This window comes from Paramormyrops kingsleyae, chromosome 6, assembly GCF_048594095.1.
Source record: "Paramormyrops kingsleyae isolate MSU_618 chromosome 6, PKINGS_0.4, whole genome shotgun sequence".
Classification (NCBI taxonomy): Eukaryota; Metazoa; Chordata; class Actinopteri; order Osteoglossiformes; family Mormyridae; genus Paramormyrops; species Paramormyrops kingsleyae.
In genome coordinates, this window is record NC_132802.1 from 34,031,780 (window position 1) to 34,048,042 (window position 16,263).

General features: G+C 42.5%; 1 protein-coding gene across 4 annotated transcripts; it reads right to left on the reverse strand.

Annotated features, from left to right (window-relative positions):
* Positions 1-619: 619 nt before the first annotated feature.
* On the reverse strand, positions 620-14,713 carry ifrd2 (interferon-related developmental regulator 2). 4 transcript variants are annotated; one of them, XM_023821047.2, is made up of 13 exons: positions 14,229-14,713; positions 12,530-12,592; positions 6,083-6,199; positions 5,917-6,001; positions 5,587-5,711; positions 5,342-5,499; positions 5,208-5,261; positions 4,938-5,116; positions 4,671-4,779; positions 4,386-4,520; positions 3,292-3,420; positions 1,664-1,756; positions 620-1,499 (listed from the first exon to the last, which is right to left on the reverse strand). In XM_023821047.2, exons 1-13 carry the CDS (start codon positions 14,266-14,268, stop codon positions 1,419-1,421), a joined length of 1,368 nt encoding a protein of 455 aa, XP_023676815.2. In that variant the 5' UTR covers positions 14,269-14,713; the 3' UTR covers positions 620-1,418. The 4 variants fall into 4 exon arrangements, with proteins under 4 accessions (XP_023676815.2, XP_023676814.2, XP_023676818.2 ...); XM_023821046.2 differs by having other exon boundaries at positions 12,524-12,592; XM_023821050.2 differs by lacking the exon at positions 12,530-12,592.
* Between the last annotated feature and the right edge of the window lie 1,550 nt (positions 14,714-16,263).

Sequence of the window (16,263 nt, forward strand, 5' to 3'; positions counted from 1 at the left end):
CACCCCACCCAGTGCTGGCCAACCCATGAGAGGTTAATGCAACTGCCTATATGAGCTGCTTCAGGCATTTTTAGTTTAGACAGTAACCTTTTACAAGTTGTGCACCTGGTGACTCCTGGTGTGGGATAGGCGTTGCATGCTTTCACCATGGTTAGAGATTTCAGTTATCATTGTTTATACTTTGTTACTAATGCTGTAGCATACAGAGGCAGGCTCCCGATCTAGCAGATCTTGCTGTTACAGAAAAAGTTTTAAATAATCCAGGCTGATCTGTGGAATTACAAACTCAGCTTCAACATTAACAGTTGAACAATTTAAAAAGTTAACAAAAAAATCAGTGATTAGAGAATTACAGATATTCATAATATGAGCTTAAAAGGAAGTTCCTTTACAAGGTCTAACAACACAATTTAATAATTTAGAAGCACGTATGATAAACTTTTCCAATCCTGCAGAATGTTGCCAGATCATTCAATCTCTCACCAGCTCGATCAGTTCAATAACTATCAAAGCATTCAAGACAGAAAATGATACAGAGGTCCAACATTCTGGATTACACTCAGCGTATTCTACAAAAACAATACACAAATTAGCACACTTAAAAAAAAGACACCAGAAAAAGTATTTCAAATTTTATATTTCAGTTGCTTTTATGCAGTCTTTGTAAACAACTCCTGTATCAATGTGTCATAAAATGAGGCAACCGACTTAATTTTAAAAGTTTAGAGACAACTTAGGGGGACCATTACAGCCTTCACCACCCCAGATAAACCCTAAAGCAGAAAAAAATCAATGTTTATTATTATAGTTTAATTCTTGATTTTTCAAATTTTGCTTACCCTTTGGGTACAAAGCACTGTAAGTCACCTAGACCAAGAAACTTACATTTAGAAAATACAGCCACTCTCTCTTTTAAATTGTGAATCCGGGTGCACTTCATAATGCATATTTTATATATATATATATGTGTTTGCGTACTGTCCATGTGTGCATATTTGTAAAGAACGCACCACAAGCCAGCATACAAAATATACATAGAAAAATTACAAAATATTTTCATTTTCATTGTCCCCTTAGTGTGTTGAAACTTTTACAAAAGTCTCCCACTCAATAAATTAGAAAGTAAAATATTCAAAAACGGTTAATATCGTATGATGCATTTGTACATGAGATTAATATAATGTATTTGTACATGAGATTCATATAAAGATCTACACTTCTTTAAAATTTCCATTACTTGATATTTTTCCTGTGGTGTTAAAAATTTTTAAAACTACACATACATTTGCATTGTTTGTGAAGTCAAGGGTATTTGGCAGCAGCATGTTGTGTTACGTGAAGAGAAGAGGGTTCTTTTGCTGTTCTTCTAAGTGCTGTTGTCTTCAAGGCCAGCATGGCATGTGCTTAGTTCTTCTTTCTCACATCACGTCTGCCCGCTTGTCCCTAACTTTATTCCTCAGTTTAGTCCTTGCTTTAAATGCAGCAGAGTTGTACAGGTGCTATGAAGAAAAATTAAAATTGAAGTTCATTGGAACACTGATTTACAAACATGCTTTAGCACAACGTTTCACATCCATCACATTAACTTTCTTGGCCAGTTTGTTCTCGCTTAGCTTATTGCACGTTTGAATTATGCTGCAACAGGACAGGTGTGAAATGTTACCTTCTCAAAACGAGAGATCCTATTGGCTCTCACAGAAGCATCGAGTATCAGAGGTGGCCCCAATTCAAAGATGTCCCTCAAAAGCTGGTTATACTGCAATCACAAAGACAGTTGATAAATTACATTTATTTAATATGTGTTTTCGTTCAAACCAACAAACAAATGAGGAAAGAGCATGCAGCGTTCTTGGAGCTGTTGTGGCCTGAGTGTGATTAGTCTACCAGCTAGTGGATTCAAACCCATGACCCAGATACCAGAAAAAGCAACAGACTGCATAATAAATAAGCCTATATTTCAGTGAGATTCACGATTTCCAAACCATGACTTCCCGCAAAGTTCACAAGCTCACCTCATGTGGTTAACACTCATTGGTGTGGATTTGCCGATTCATGTGGAAATGAATGCAGCAAATTGCTTGTACATCCATCCATTTTCCAACCCGCTTATCCTTTATCGTTCTGGGTTGCGGGGGGTCCGGAGCCCATCCCGGAAACTACGGGCACGAGGCAGGGAACAACCCTGGACAGGGGGCCAGCCCATCGCAGGGCACATTCACACACCATTCACTCACACATGCACACCTATTGGACTGTGGGGGGAAACCGAAGTACATGGGGAGAACATGCAACCCTGGCGGAGACTTGAACCCGGGTCCCAGAGGTGTGAGGCAACAGTGTTAACCACTGCACCACCATGCCGCCCCCTGTACATGTAAAATGCAAATATACATGCCCGAGAAGTTCACAGACGACTCTGTGGAACACTGCCCCCCCACCCACAGCTTCAGCATCGGAACGGGATGTACATGAATAATTTATGAGCAGAGGGCCTGCTGTTACAACGGTCGCATAGCAACCAGCACAAAGTCTCTCACTTGAATGTTTTCAACAAAAAGTTGAAAAGCAGGAGGATGAGAATGCCAATTCCTTACTAAACATCTTAGCTGCTTCTCCTTCAACTTCCTGAGTAGCGTCTTAAAATGGCTCAGATAGCAGTGATTTCAGCTATTCTGCACCCAAAGCAGCAGAATGTCTGCTAATCTGAATAGATTATACTTGTATTATTCTTTTGCTGTTTGAGAAACCATGTTGTGCACAGCAGTTGTGATAATTCATTAATATTACAATATAACAGTATTACGTTTAGTACAGCTGTTGTGTAACTTATTTCCTAGATAGCAGGTGCTTTTGTGTATAACCTCCTGAGACCCGACCTATTCATTTATGTCCATTGTAATGGACATTGTACTTTTGCATTTATTTTTTCCACTGATGTTGGGAAACATATTTATTCTTGTTGTGCACTAAAGAGGACATGCTGTGAAATTAAAATAAGAATAAATTTGAAAAAATCTAAATTGTAAGATGTCTTGTTTAGACAAATAACCTACAATTGAAGGACACTTTTTTTCCTTGGGTCTCAGGAGGATAAAATAAATCTAAAAATCAAAGTATTCCTTGGAGAGTTCACACCTAAGTGCTCTTTAAATCATACAAGGTATTAAGCTCGTTCAGTGAAGCCTATCCACACAGAGTTTGGAGGAATGTAACTTGCTGGAGTAAAGCCAAACGTGTTTGCATTCCAACAATGCAACCGCCATCGGGATTTTCACGTAACCCTTTCCTGACCTGTAAGTGGTATCTCACTCCGGATTCCAGAACCTCTTTAAAGGCGTCATAGGTTCTTCTTCGGACCCAGCTGTCAATATAGATGCCTTCCACACCAAAACAAATCTTCTCCTCATTGAAATCTTCGTTCTGGAGAGGAGGATGAAGGTTAAGGGCTGCGGCCATTTATGATGCACAAACTGATATTTGTTCTTGTCCCAGTCATTTGTAACTCTTGGCACCTTTCCACTGCCATATAGGAACCTAATCATACCCAATCCATGCTGCAAAGACAGACTAGTTACAGCGTGGTTCCAGCTCACATCGGTTTTCCACTGCAAAAAGGTCGGCTCAGTAAAGACGTTGCTGGGTTTGGAGAGCAACAGTGACATAAAACCGAAGAAAAGCTTTATTGTTCACACAGTGTACATCATGATTTACCGTGTGCCAACTTCCTAACTTTCCAGCACATCTGTAAGAATCGTCGTGTTATGTTAGCCTCAAATGCTAAAGCTAGCGGAATTACCATTCACTTGTGCACATTCGCATTATGAATCCATTCCATTCGGCTGTTCTATGGTAAATTTTCAAGATCTGAATTATCAGGAATTCATTAATACATAATAATGTGCAATACTGCTAATAATGAATAATATACAGAGAATATATATATTTTATATAATATAATATATATATATTTATTTTTTTTCTTTTCAGATAATCCATGCACAGAACACCGGTATATCCGTGCATTTCAACCAATCACGTGGTGAGGATGAAATCTGCTCAGTTTGGTCATGCTTTCAGCCCTGCTAGTAAAGCGGACCATGTCAGCACGGGGACGGCTCACATATTGTACAATGAACGAGGTTGTGTGTTATGGCTCGGGTACAGCTCGGTTTTTGATGACAGTGGAAAAGCGCCAAAAGTTGCTTAATGAGAACTATGAAGCTTAGAGCTCCATGCTCAACGAATTAAGATTGATTCCAAATACAGATTACAATTTCCACCATCTTATTCATATGTATCCAAGTTATGAAAGAACCAGGCTTCAATAGTGATTGCAGGAGGGTTTACTGCATGCTGTCCGTTGCTTCCTACTGTCAAGTTCCCACCTCGATGTACTGCAGCACTTCCCTGAAGATAGAACGCTGTTTTCGCCGGTCGTTCTTGGCTCGGTGCTTGTTCCCATCCGTCGCCAGGCCTTTCAGGCATTCGCACAACATGTCGCAGTCATCATATTGGAAATCCTGTCATTGAACAAACACACACCCCATCTGAGCAAAGGACCAATTGGCGACATGCGACAGCCTCCGCGTTCGGCCAGAAGGTGGCTCTGTGAATGTGGGCGGCGTTTAGTGTGGCTTTCGTGCGTGGCGTTTAATATAGTGACGATGTACCTGATCGATTTCTCGAGCCAGCTGAAACAGAAGGGCGATGGTCTCCCCCACGGCAATTCTGTAGTGGACATCATTGCACTCCAGGCAGGCCTGCAGTTTAGGCAAGTGTCTAAGAAGGAAAGGGGCTTCATCAGTAATTTTATTATGCCACCGTTGGCTCCCCCAGTTTGGTAAATATAGAGCGATTGTTCTACTACTCTAAAACCAAGGGAAGACGTCAAAAACAAAAATTTAGTTTGATGTGAGCATAAGTTTAACATCACTTACATGTCCAGTGAGGAACTGAGATGAGAGGCTGGACAGAGGGTGAGAAGCAATGCCCAGGCCTGCAGGGCGGCGCAGTAGAGTGCCGACATCCCCGGCTTGTGGGCGGGCAGGACGCCTTCGCAGCTGGGGTACGAAGCGGTAAACACACTCTCCAGGTGACTTAGGGATTTCAAAAGGTCCTGCGGCACCAGAAATATTCGAAACTTATCAGTGTCGTGAGAAATGACTCGATAGTATGATGCGTTTCGGACAGTCGGGCAATCAGCTCACCTCAGCGTTATCAGGCGCTGCGACATAACAGCACACGCCCAAGGCTGTGGCACACTGCGGAGGGGAGAGCCGGGGGGTGAGATGGGAGGCCACGGCAGCCGGGCCCGGAAACGCCACAGGTGGCCCATACTCACGCTCTGCCTGGCCGCCACGTTGGCACAGTCGTCACTCAGGGTGGAGCTGAGCACGGGCCTGAGGATTCGGAAAACCTCCTCGCCGTCGACGCCCGTGCTCAGCTGCACACACAGCAAGGCGCACATAGTGGCTGCTGCCACCTGCTCCTCTGCGCCTCCTGTGGGAGAACAAAGTGGGGCTGCATCACATGGCCTCCTCCACAAAAAAGGCTCTCCCCTCTTAGGTTTCACACCAGCCTCCCCACCTTTGCGTAAACTCCTCTCCAGGCAGTCGGACAGCGTGAGCCTCCTCTCCAACAGGAAGTCGTACAGGATCCTGGACGAGAAGCCCTGCTTCAGGCTCTCCAGTGCCATCAAACGGGTCTTTGCGCTTGAAGGGGAGAGAGATGGGCAAAAACATGTCTAGGAATGCCTCTTTACGTTTCCATCGAGTAACGCACGCACACGCTCGTGGTCAGACCGAGCAGTGCCAAAGAACGAATGTTACACGGAGCCGCAGATGTCCCCGGTAATGGGTTTCCGTTTCAGGTGCAGCATATTCACTTCCCATCTCGAGTTTCCCCGAACACACCCACCTCTTGTCCATCAGGTTGTCCAAGCACTGCTTCAGCTTGTCCTCAGTCTCTTCCTGCGCAGTCTGTTCATCCACCGGCTCCCCTCCTACAGGTTACAGGCTCTGCTCTGACCCTGCATCTGGCACCCATGACCCCAAATGTAATGCGGCGCAGCTCCAGTACCTACCAGCACCCTCCTCCAGCACAGAGGCGCTCTCACTGGCACTGCTATAGTGACTCAGGACTTCACTGGCCTGCTCATCGTCGCTGGCTCCAGACTCACCCTTGACCCCGTTCCGCCCCCCTGAGTGAAGCAGGGGTAAGGAGAAGAGGGAAAAGGAATAGTTGACATGTGACATTTTAAATTGTAGACGTTTTACAGACCTTCTTTTTGATTTTGTATTGTTCTCCTAGGATGTCAGACAACTGCCTGCTTAAAATTTCAATTTCAACTGCTGGACGGTCTGCTACCCTGTTTTTGAGATGTTCATTAGGTGTTTGTGGGATGTTACTGTAGCAGCCATTGTCTGTGAATTTGACCATGAAGGACAAAAGCCTGCGATCCTGGTTGCTGTGGCCATCAACGACTCAGCTGTTTACGCCAGTCACTAACGGGGTCAATATCTTTTAAGGAGTCTGGAAGCAGGGAGACATGCAGCCAATATATTACTGTGAATGCTGATAAACAGAGGACACTTGTACTTATTTACAGACAGATGACAAGTGAAGACAAAAAGGTAAATGTTTGATGCAACTGTATTTTTAAGAGACAAATTACACAGGAAACATTTGACCTGAAACTCGCCACATATCTTTTTCGGTCCGTGACCTTTGAGCTGACCATACGGGGCTAAAGTGACAGGCGGTCCTGTTTGGCTGAGTGTTGAGGACACCAGCACTTTAACTGGCTTGCAGTCACATGACCTGAGGCGCGGTAATCCTCAAAACAGTGGGAAGCACTGAGCCAGCAGGAATGTGATACCAGCAGCTTCCCACCCCCACGACAACTTGACAACCTCATGGAGAAGCCTTGTTTTAATCTGTCACAGTCTCACTCTGGGGGGTGGGGGGACATGCATATTCAAATTCTAGCTGTGCAGGATGGGAATCATTTGTTTTTCCATTACAATCAGTAAATCGAATAGAGTCAAAAGGCCTAAAGCATAAGCATGTAAACACTTCCACAGGACGAGCCACTGCAGCGCTAACACAACATGACAGAACTCAAAATCTGAGTGATGAATGATACAAATACTGGCAAACTGCCTGTTTGACGCGTGCAAAGGGGCCTTTTACATCACAAATTACATGTGGTATGTATGTTTCGTGAATCTGAAATTGGGCGTGTCTTGGATCAATATTGAGGGAGATTTAAGCGAACAAAGTTTGAACTTTCTTTTTTTTTGGGGGGGGGGGGGGGGTTGCCTGGCAAAATAGTCCCCCCCCAAAAAAGTTTAAATTTTGTTTGCTTAAATCTCCCTCAATATTGATCCAAGACATGCCCAATTTCAGTTTCATGAGTTACTCATGTGACCAAATCAGCATCGTTAAAATCCGTGACGATGAGGTCTGAAAGTGTGATGATTTGACATGGAATGACCCTAAATGTGCACCAGCCTGCTATAAAGAGGGCGAGCAAACAAAGCTTGAAATACTCTAAAATGATCAAACGGGACAAAAAAACCTTTCCTCAAGGTAGGATAAGAAGCGCTATTCTACTATTCCTTTGATGCTGAGACCAGACTACCTCAAAATACAGTCAAATCAACATTTTTACCACTGCAACCAACAGTTCAGGATCAGAGTAAGGCTGGCACTATAGTTAATATTAATAACTGAGTAATCGACAAATCAATATGACGATTTACCAAGTAATCAATTATATAATATGTTATAAACTGTAATCAGCAAGAGGCAGGAGCCGACCCTGGACGGGGCACCAGCTCATGGCAGGGGATACACTCACTCAACTCAGGCACACAAATTTCATATAAGCTGCGTTTTTTGAATCATGCTACCCACTGGGCCACAGTGTCGCCCTCGATACTAAGGCCAGCTCCATGCGCTACGTTAACATCATCAATTGTCACATTGAGACTGATAGTCACCTGAGTAGAGACCATCAATAAGTTGCACTAATACACTTTTACTGTCACAGGAAATAAAACTCAGCAAGCTTTGCGGTATTAATGAATGTAGAAATGAAACTACCTAGTAGACGTTAAAAAAAAAAAAAAGATTACTGTTGCTGCTTTTGTATAAGCTCTGCATGCACTCTCTGAGCCAATCATAATCATTCGCACCCATACTGTTTGACTCACCATATACAATGTGGTGCATTTCTGAGAATGTTTTAAAAATTACTGAGGAAGAGAAAAGTGAAAAAGAACTTGTTACGGAAAGACATATTTGTCTTCCACTGTTTAGAATTATTTTGGATCCCATAGAGACAATATTGAGCAAAGGCATGTGATTTGTCCAGACTCTTCTGACTGTTGGCACACCTTATGGCAACACCACTAACTTACAGTCATTGACAAAAGTCTTGTCACATAAGGACATAGTAACTTAAAAAGGCATACAACTTTATTTCTAATCAATCAATTGTTACAATGAATGGATCAATTTAATGCCAAGGGCTTTCACATTAATAACTGGGTGCAAAATGAAACCGTCAAAAAGTATCCTGATGTTCACAGCTTGTTAAAGTCCAAAACACCTGTTTTTGCAAGGACAAAAGTCTTGTCATGTCTTTTAATTATTCAACCAATCACAAATTAGAGGTTCACCTGTGACAAATATTGTAATTAACATAATCCCAGGTGTGTATAAACAGAACCCCAGCACACCAGACCTTCACTTGAAGTGCAGCCTGGCTTCTGACAACATACCAAAGATTCAACCACAGACCAAGTCTGCTGCTGAGGTGGCAGACATCCTTAATGTATCCAAACATCAAGTGGAGAGGATTAAAAAAAAGATATAAAGAAACTGGTGATGTTCAGGCAGACCCCGTAAGACAACTCTTTGAGAGGACCGTTTGTTGCTTCGAAAGTCCAGGGCCAACCCTTTTTCAACTGCAGCAGAGCTACATCAGAACTGGTCACCAGAAACCGCTGTGTCTACAAGAACAGTTTCTCGAATTCTCGCACGCAGTGGTCTCCATGGTCAAATTAGTGCTCAGAAACCAGCATTAACAAGAACATAACAAAAAAAGCATGTTGAATTTGCCAAGGCCCACAGCTTGCAGCGAGGATGGACAGAGGCAAAGTGGCAGAAGGTTGATTTTTCTGACGAATCATCCATTGAACTACATACCAAATGCCACAAATACTGCAGGAGACCTGTTGGAACCCGCATGAACTCAAAATTCACCCAAAAAACAGTCAAGTTTGGTGGAGGAAAAATCATGGTTTGGGGTTACATCCATGGGGGTGTTCGAGAGATCTGCAGAGTGGATGGCAACATCAACAGCCTGAAGTATCAAGATATTCTTGCTGCCCATTACATTCCAAACCATGAGGGGGCAAATTCTGCAGAAGGATGGCGCTCCTTCTCATACTTCAGCCTCCACATTGAAGTTCCTGAAACTGAAGAGGATCAAGGTGCTCCAGGATTGGCCTGCCCAGTCACCAGACATGAACATTATTGAGCATGTCTGGGGTAAGATGAAGGAGGAGGCTTGGAAGACGAAACCAAAGAATCTAGACGAACCCTGGGAGTCCTGCAAAACTGCTTTCTTTGCCATTCCTGATGACTTCATCAACAAGTTATTTCAGTCATTGCCAAGACGTATGGATGTGGTCCTCCAAGCTCATGGGAGTCATACACATTATTAATTTTTTTTTCCAAGGCACCATGACTTTATGTTCTGATGTTATTGTAGTTGTTTGTGTATTCTAAATGAAGTATATGTATAATTTCTACATTATTTTTGCATATGACAAGACTTTTGTCCAGGCAAAAGTTGACCTTTCTGTCCTAATTACATGACAAAACTCAATGAATGATGCAAAACTTTATTTTGGTATAATAAGCATAATCTAGAGGGCTTTGCCTTTTCTCATAAGCCATTTCTGATTCCAACTGATTAACTACAGGTCAAGTTATTATTTGTTGTTCCTACAACTTGGTTAAGCGACAAGACTTTTGTCAGGCACTGTATATACCAATAGAGTCTGTGAAATAAGTTTTTTTTGCTATAATCATTTTCCAACCCCTGAATACTGGAAAAGCTTCAAATATCTCAATATGAACTTGTTCCAATATCATTGAGCCATACTCAGAAAATTCACAAAAAATAACTATATGGTTATTATGTACAGTATTATGTAAGATGATGCAGCTAAGCAAATGGGCTAACCATTTAAGCAGCAATTACTTTGAGATACATGAATCATACAAAGTAAATATGAGTTGAAATGGTGTCAGAGGCAGAGAAGGCTAGTCCTTGCATTACTAGGCGAGTCCGCGAATGCCGAATGTTGTCTTTTAAGATGCACTACAGTCAGACCGCTGTGACTAGACCTGTCACAATTATCAATTAATTGCTGACCGCGATAATTTTTTGGATAATTATCATAATCGTTATATACCTATAAATTGAAATGTTTTTGATCACTATTTAATAGTTTGGGCAGTACAGTTTTGGATTTGTGCTTGTATCTTCTTTTTTCTCATTCGGCACCGTCCCACTCTAGCAGAGTAATCATGGAGAACTTAGTTTCAAAGCCAAACACAACAGCTCTGCTGTGGGCGCATTTTGGTTTCAAGCCAAATGAAAAAGGAGAGCCTGATAACCTGACTGAAGCGATTTGCCAAATTTGTGGAAGAAAAGTGTCGGTCAAAAGCGCCAATACAACAAATCTACAAGACCACCTCCGGATTCATCATCCCACCCAATATGCCGAACTAGGTAAAACAACTGCAGCTACGGCTCCTCGGCTACTACCTATCACTAATGCTTTTGATCGAGTTACTAAATATAAACGTGACGGAGCCAAATGGCGCTCATTAATAGACAGCGTGACGTAGGGTGACCACCTAATCCATGTCAGGAGGGACACTATGAGCTACTTCAGCTTTTACGAACTACTTTAAAGCTGAAAGGGTTCTGTGCTCTGCTAAAATGTTTGGTTAGTTCCTAGATTGAAAGACTCATCCAGCTGTTTCACATTAACATTACTGACACATATGCATGATTATAGGAGACTGACCAATCAGCATACGGCAAGAACCCAGTGCTTAAGTGAAATCCTGGTCCTTTTTATTGAAATGTATGAAATGGTAGTTTACAAATCCTGTTGTAGCTCATAGTGTCCCTCCTGACATGGATTAGGTGGTCACCCTAGCGTGACGCGATATATAGCGAAAGAAATGCTGCCGTTCAATATTGTCGAAAAGAAAGCATTCAAAGTAATGCTTCAAAACTTTGACAAGCAATATGAATTACCAGGCAAAACTTACATGTCCAAAACTGCAATCTCCAATTTATACAACCAACTAAAGGATGAGTTTCTCAAGGATTTAAAAGAAATTGGAATCTGCCTAGCCAGTAATGAGCATGATCGGTTATGTGTGAAAAGGATATTGTCTGTATTGTCCTGATTAGTTTTTTAATTATTACTGGTTACCGATTGTTATTTATGTCAGACTCCCTCCCGCCCTGGACATTTTTGTTAACAAAACTAAGGCAAACATTTTTTTTTACATTAATTTAAAAGTTTCTGCCTTTTGATATGTTATATATAAGGTTCAAAGTGAATAGACAGGGTTTCTCCATAAGGTGTATGTGTATTATTAAACTATGAATATGTTAACTTTATACAAAGAACAGGAAAAAGACAATTAAATCATTAATCGCAATTATTTTTATGACAATTAATCGTTAGTTAAAATTTCATGATCGTGACAGCCCTAGCTGTGACATTTAAGTTCTGCTATGCAAGACAACTGCATTTTCATTCACCTTTAATGTGAAGTGATTCCACACAACTGAGGTTTTCACTCATTATTTGGACCTTCATCTCTTATGTGTCACCTTCCATCCACCATATTGCTGGATAACCAAGGCAAATTTTAAAATCAATACTTTTTTAAAAAAATCATGATTTTTCATCAAGTAAACACGACAACTCTAGACCAGAGTAAAGTTAGTTTATACAAACTTTTAGTTAATACACTGACTTTGGATAACCATGCATTAAAGTTCTCATTGCAGCTTGGAATGAGATGAATAATGAGGTCAGGGAGAAGGCTCTTAGCTAGGTGGTCAGCTAGAAGAACTGTACGAAATGAAGATAAGGGAATCACACAGGAAATACATGGAAATAAAGGGTCTTAGGTTATTAATAAGTAAATGGCCAACAGTATAATTTGTATATATTGCGTCTATAAATGTGGTTTATGCTTGGATTAACGACATAACTATTTACCATATTAAAGCATCACACTAATTCTTCAAGCAGGTTTACACAAATTACTGAATTACTCAAAAAAAAAAAAAACTGCCGCAATTAGCTTCCCAGCCACGGTAAGCTGAGATGTGACAGTACAGATAAATGGCAGTAGTGATCATGCTGCGATTAGAGGAAGATGTCAGGGTGCTCAGGGACAATATTTCACATACCAGTACCTTTATACGGCAGAGGGGCCTTAGTCGACAGCTGTAGTTGAAGGAGCTCTTGTCGGAGAGAGCCTTGGATGGCCGACAGGGCAATGTGGGGAGGAAGAGATCGTTAGATCACCGCTATCCTCTCCCTGTACAGGTCTACGTCTTTTACTTAATGCTGCAGTAAGCTGTCACTAATAAATCCATTGGGACAGCAGAAGAAACTTCAGACCTAGTAAAACATTCTGGGGCTGCAGAATGTGAGAAAACGTCATTAAAAAGGTGCTTTAAACAGTTTGCCTAGCTAATGACATCAGGTATCCCAATATGAATTTAACTACAAAGACAGTGTGCCCCTGCCTTCCTATCCACTCAGTTCACACAGCAGGGGTAGGTATATTCACTTTGTCATTAATTTGTGCTTATTTTAGAAAAAACTACATATTACTTTGGACAAGAACAATACAGGTAATACTTAAGCAGTTTAAAGGGAAAAGGAACAAATCACAATAACACAACAAATAGTGAGATTTCATATATAAGCTTTGGCGTTGTTATGTTATAGGCTTATAATCGTCCTAATAGGAGATGTACTTTTTGTATTTTGTTAATTCATACCTCTTGGCTTAAATTATCCCCACATCCCTGACCACGATAAGTACATGAAAAGTGATTATCAAGGGCATAATTTTGGCTACACCCCCCCAAAATTTACACCCATGATTTAAAGAACGAGGTTTGCATTTATTTGGCTGCGACCAAAACAATGGCTTACACACTGCTTACACTGGGGGATCGCTACTGCTGCGCTTAATCCAGGAAAAAAATTATTTAAGATGCATTTCCAGGGGGAAAACGGCACTGTGGTTATTTCAACAGAAAAGGTCAACGACCCACTGTCTTCGGAGGCAAAGAAAATGTATTTAACCTTTGTGCTGCGGCATCTCCCTCGTCATTCAGGTGCAAATGAGCTGATTTCAGTTTGGTATCCACACTATCCTGGTGCCTTTCAAGCAACCTCACGATATACTCTGATTAATGAATGATCTGAATTCTGGCTCATGAAACTGCATGGTTATTCACCAATTACTGTTAGTGTCAGGAGTTTTCTAAATAAAAACGATCAATCTGAAATCACTGAAGCAGCATCGAGACTCCAGTCAACGGTTTAACTGGAATTGCTGTCCTCGTGACACTGAAAAAATGAGCATACAGTTTTGTTATTACTGGAATATGAAAATCAAACATGTCAGTGCCCAGTACTGTATGTAAATTAATACATCATTTAAATAAGGAGATCCATCTACAGGATCAGTTACATTAACACTTGGGACAATATGATACAAAAGTTGTGTTTGGGGGTTTTGAGCCAGGACCAATGTCAGCATGTGACTAATTTAACTCGATCGCTCAACAGAAATCTAAAAATAACCATTAACTGTAAATCCCGCTGGTGGTGATTGTACAAAGTTTACGAAGCACATTAGCTTGAGGCTCGCTGGTAAAACACGCTTCCCCGGACGACACTGATCCTCACCGCTGGAAGCAGCTCCGCTTTCGTTCCGGGTAACGATACCCACCCACATGGCAGTCATTGCGGAGAAAACGCCAATTTCGGCCGCCACATTAGTTTAATTAGTCAATCTTACCAGCATGCCTTAACACGGAGCCACTGGGGGGCCTGTTCCCGGTATGTGACAGGACAAGTCCCGGTTGAACTCACCACGGTTCGTGCCGCGTTTCCCCTTCTTGTTCCTCGGCATGTTGCCGGTCGCCTCCCGCGGTCACAGCTCGGCCGACCGTCCAAGCGGGACCGCGCCGGATCACACGCCCAAACTTCTCTCGAAGGCAGAAAGACACTCTCCGATCGCGGTCAATCCACGACCCCTTCCAGGAGATCCTATCTTTAATGTTCAAACCGACGAGATAAGTGGCAGAGAGAAGCGCGACCCTGCAACGGCCACCTATTCGGCCGCCAAACCACGTTTCTCCGACGGCCGCGAAACGCGCGTGCTCGACGGCGCGGGCGCGGGTCCGGCTGTCGCCCGGCGCGGGTATTATCTGTGGTTGTCACCGGGTAAGCGATACCTAACACCTGGCTGGGAAGGTATTTCTTTTTCGAAGTGTTTTGGACGGAGAACAGTGCACGTTGCTACCGCAGGTTCCACCATCTTCTCCCCGGTTAGCACAGACAGAGATCAGGGCCGCCCCACCTCCACTTACGGCTGGAGCCCTCTCGATGCTGCTGGGTATTGTAGTTAACGGCTTGGGTGTGAATCCACAGCGTGCCAGACACGTGGAGTCCGTGCATCTTCGCTTTGCCCACAATTATGTAGTAGAGATAACAAAGTAGGCATGGTCAGGGACCTATTTACAGGAGGGGGAAGCAGGGCTTCACCAGGGGCCACAACCCGCGTCCAGATGAGATTTAATTTAAGCTTGGGAAGAAAATCACATTGTACGTTTCAATGCGGTGAAGTGTACATAGCATTAACAGTGAATTAGTTATGTTCATTTTTGTTAACGTTATCATGTCAAACAAGACCTAGTCCAAACAATAAAGAACCTGGTGGTTGTATTTGTTGGCAGTGACATAATGCAAAAACATGTCACATGACTAACCAAGTTAAGATGTCTATTTGTTGTAGTAATAAAGTAGCACATATCCTCAAAAGATATTAATAAAACTGCATGAATAAAAGCTGGGTTTTATATAGTGGGTAAATGAAAAGCAGTCTTTATATCTGATTCCTTGGAATTATGTCATTGTAGGCACAGTGGATAGCAAAATACACCACTATATGTGTGGAGTTTGCATTTTATTTTTCTAATGTTGCACCAGTTTCCACTGGGCACTCTGATTTTCCTCTGTAGTCAAAAGACATGTAGTTAAGCCAGCTGGTGTCTCAAAATGTCTCATAGAGAAGGTGCCTTGTGCCCTCTGCCCAGGGGAGGATTAATGCATAGGTTACCTTAAGCTATCTTCCCCCACCCCAAGCTGAAAAAATAGTTCAAGTGGGTTGCTTAGGGGGCCTCCTAGCTATGTCAGCCTAGGGCCCCCAGAAAAGATAATCAGCCCCTGCCTGTGCAAGGCTCCATCCTCCCACCCCCCCGGCTGGATAAGCTGTTGATAGATGGATATTACATAGCATGGCTAGATTTAGAGGAGTGGAATTATAAGCATTGCAAATATGAAACATTTTATTTTGGACTGACTCTTATTTTTACTCGAAAACTCTTCTGTGAAATTGGGAACTTATTGTCCCTTTGTACTTTTCATCCTTATTTTGATTTTACATGTACGGAAATCTATACAGAACATGGTCACTGTAGAATAACAGTGTTAAACCACTTCTTTCCATTTTCATTTGTTTTTTGAAGCATAAGGATCTAGTATATTTAAATTTACCCAGTGTTAATATCCATCCATCCATTTTCTGCCATTTATCCGGGGTCACAGGGGCAGCAGTCTACGCAGGGATGCCCAGACCTCCCTCTCACCAGTCACCTCCTCCAGCTCTTCCGGGGGAATCCCAAGGCATTATCAGGTGAGATATATTCCCTCCAGCGTGTCCATGGGTCTGCCTCCTCCCAGTTGGACATGCCTGAAACACCTCCGCAGGGAGCCATCCTAGACAAATGCCTGAACCACCTCAACTAGCACCTTTTGATGCAGAGTTGCAGCAGCTGTACTTTGAGCCCCCCCCCGAATTCATGAGCTCCTCACCCTTCATCTCCAAGGCTGAGCCCAGATACCC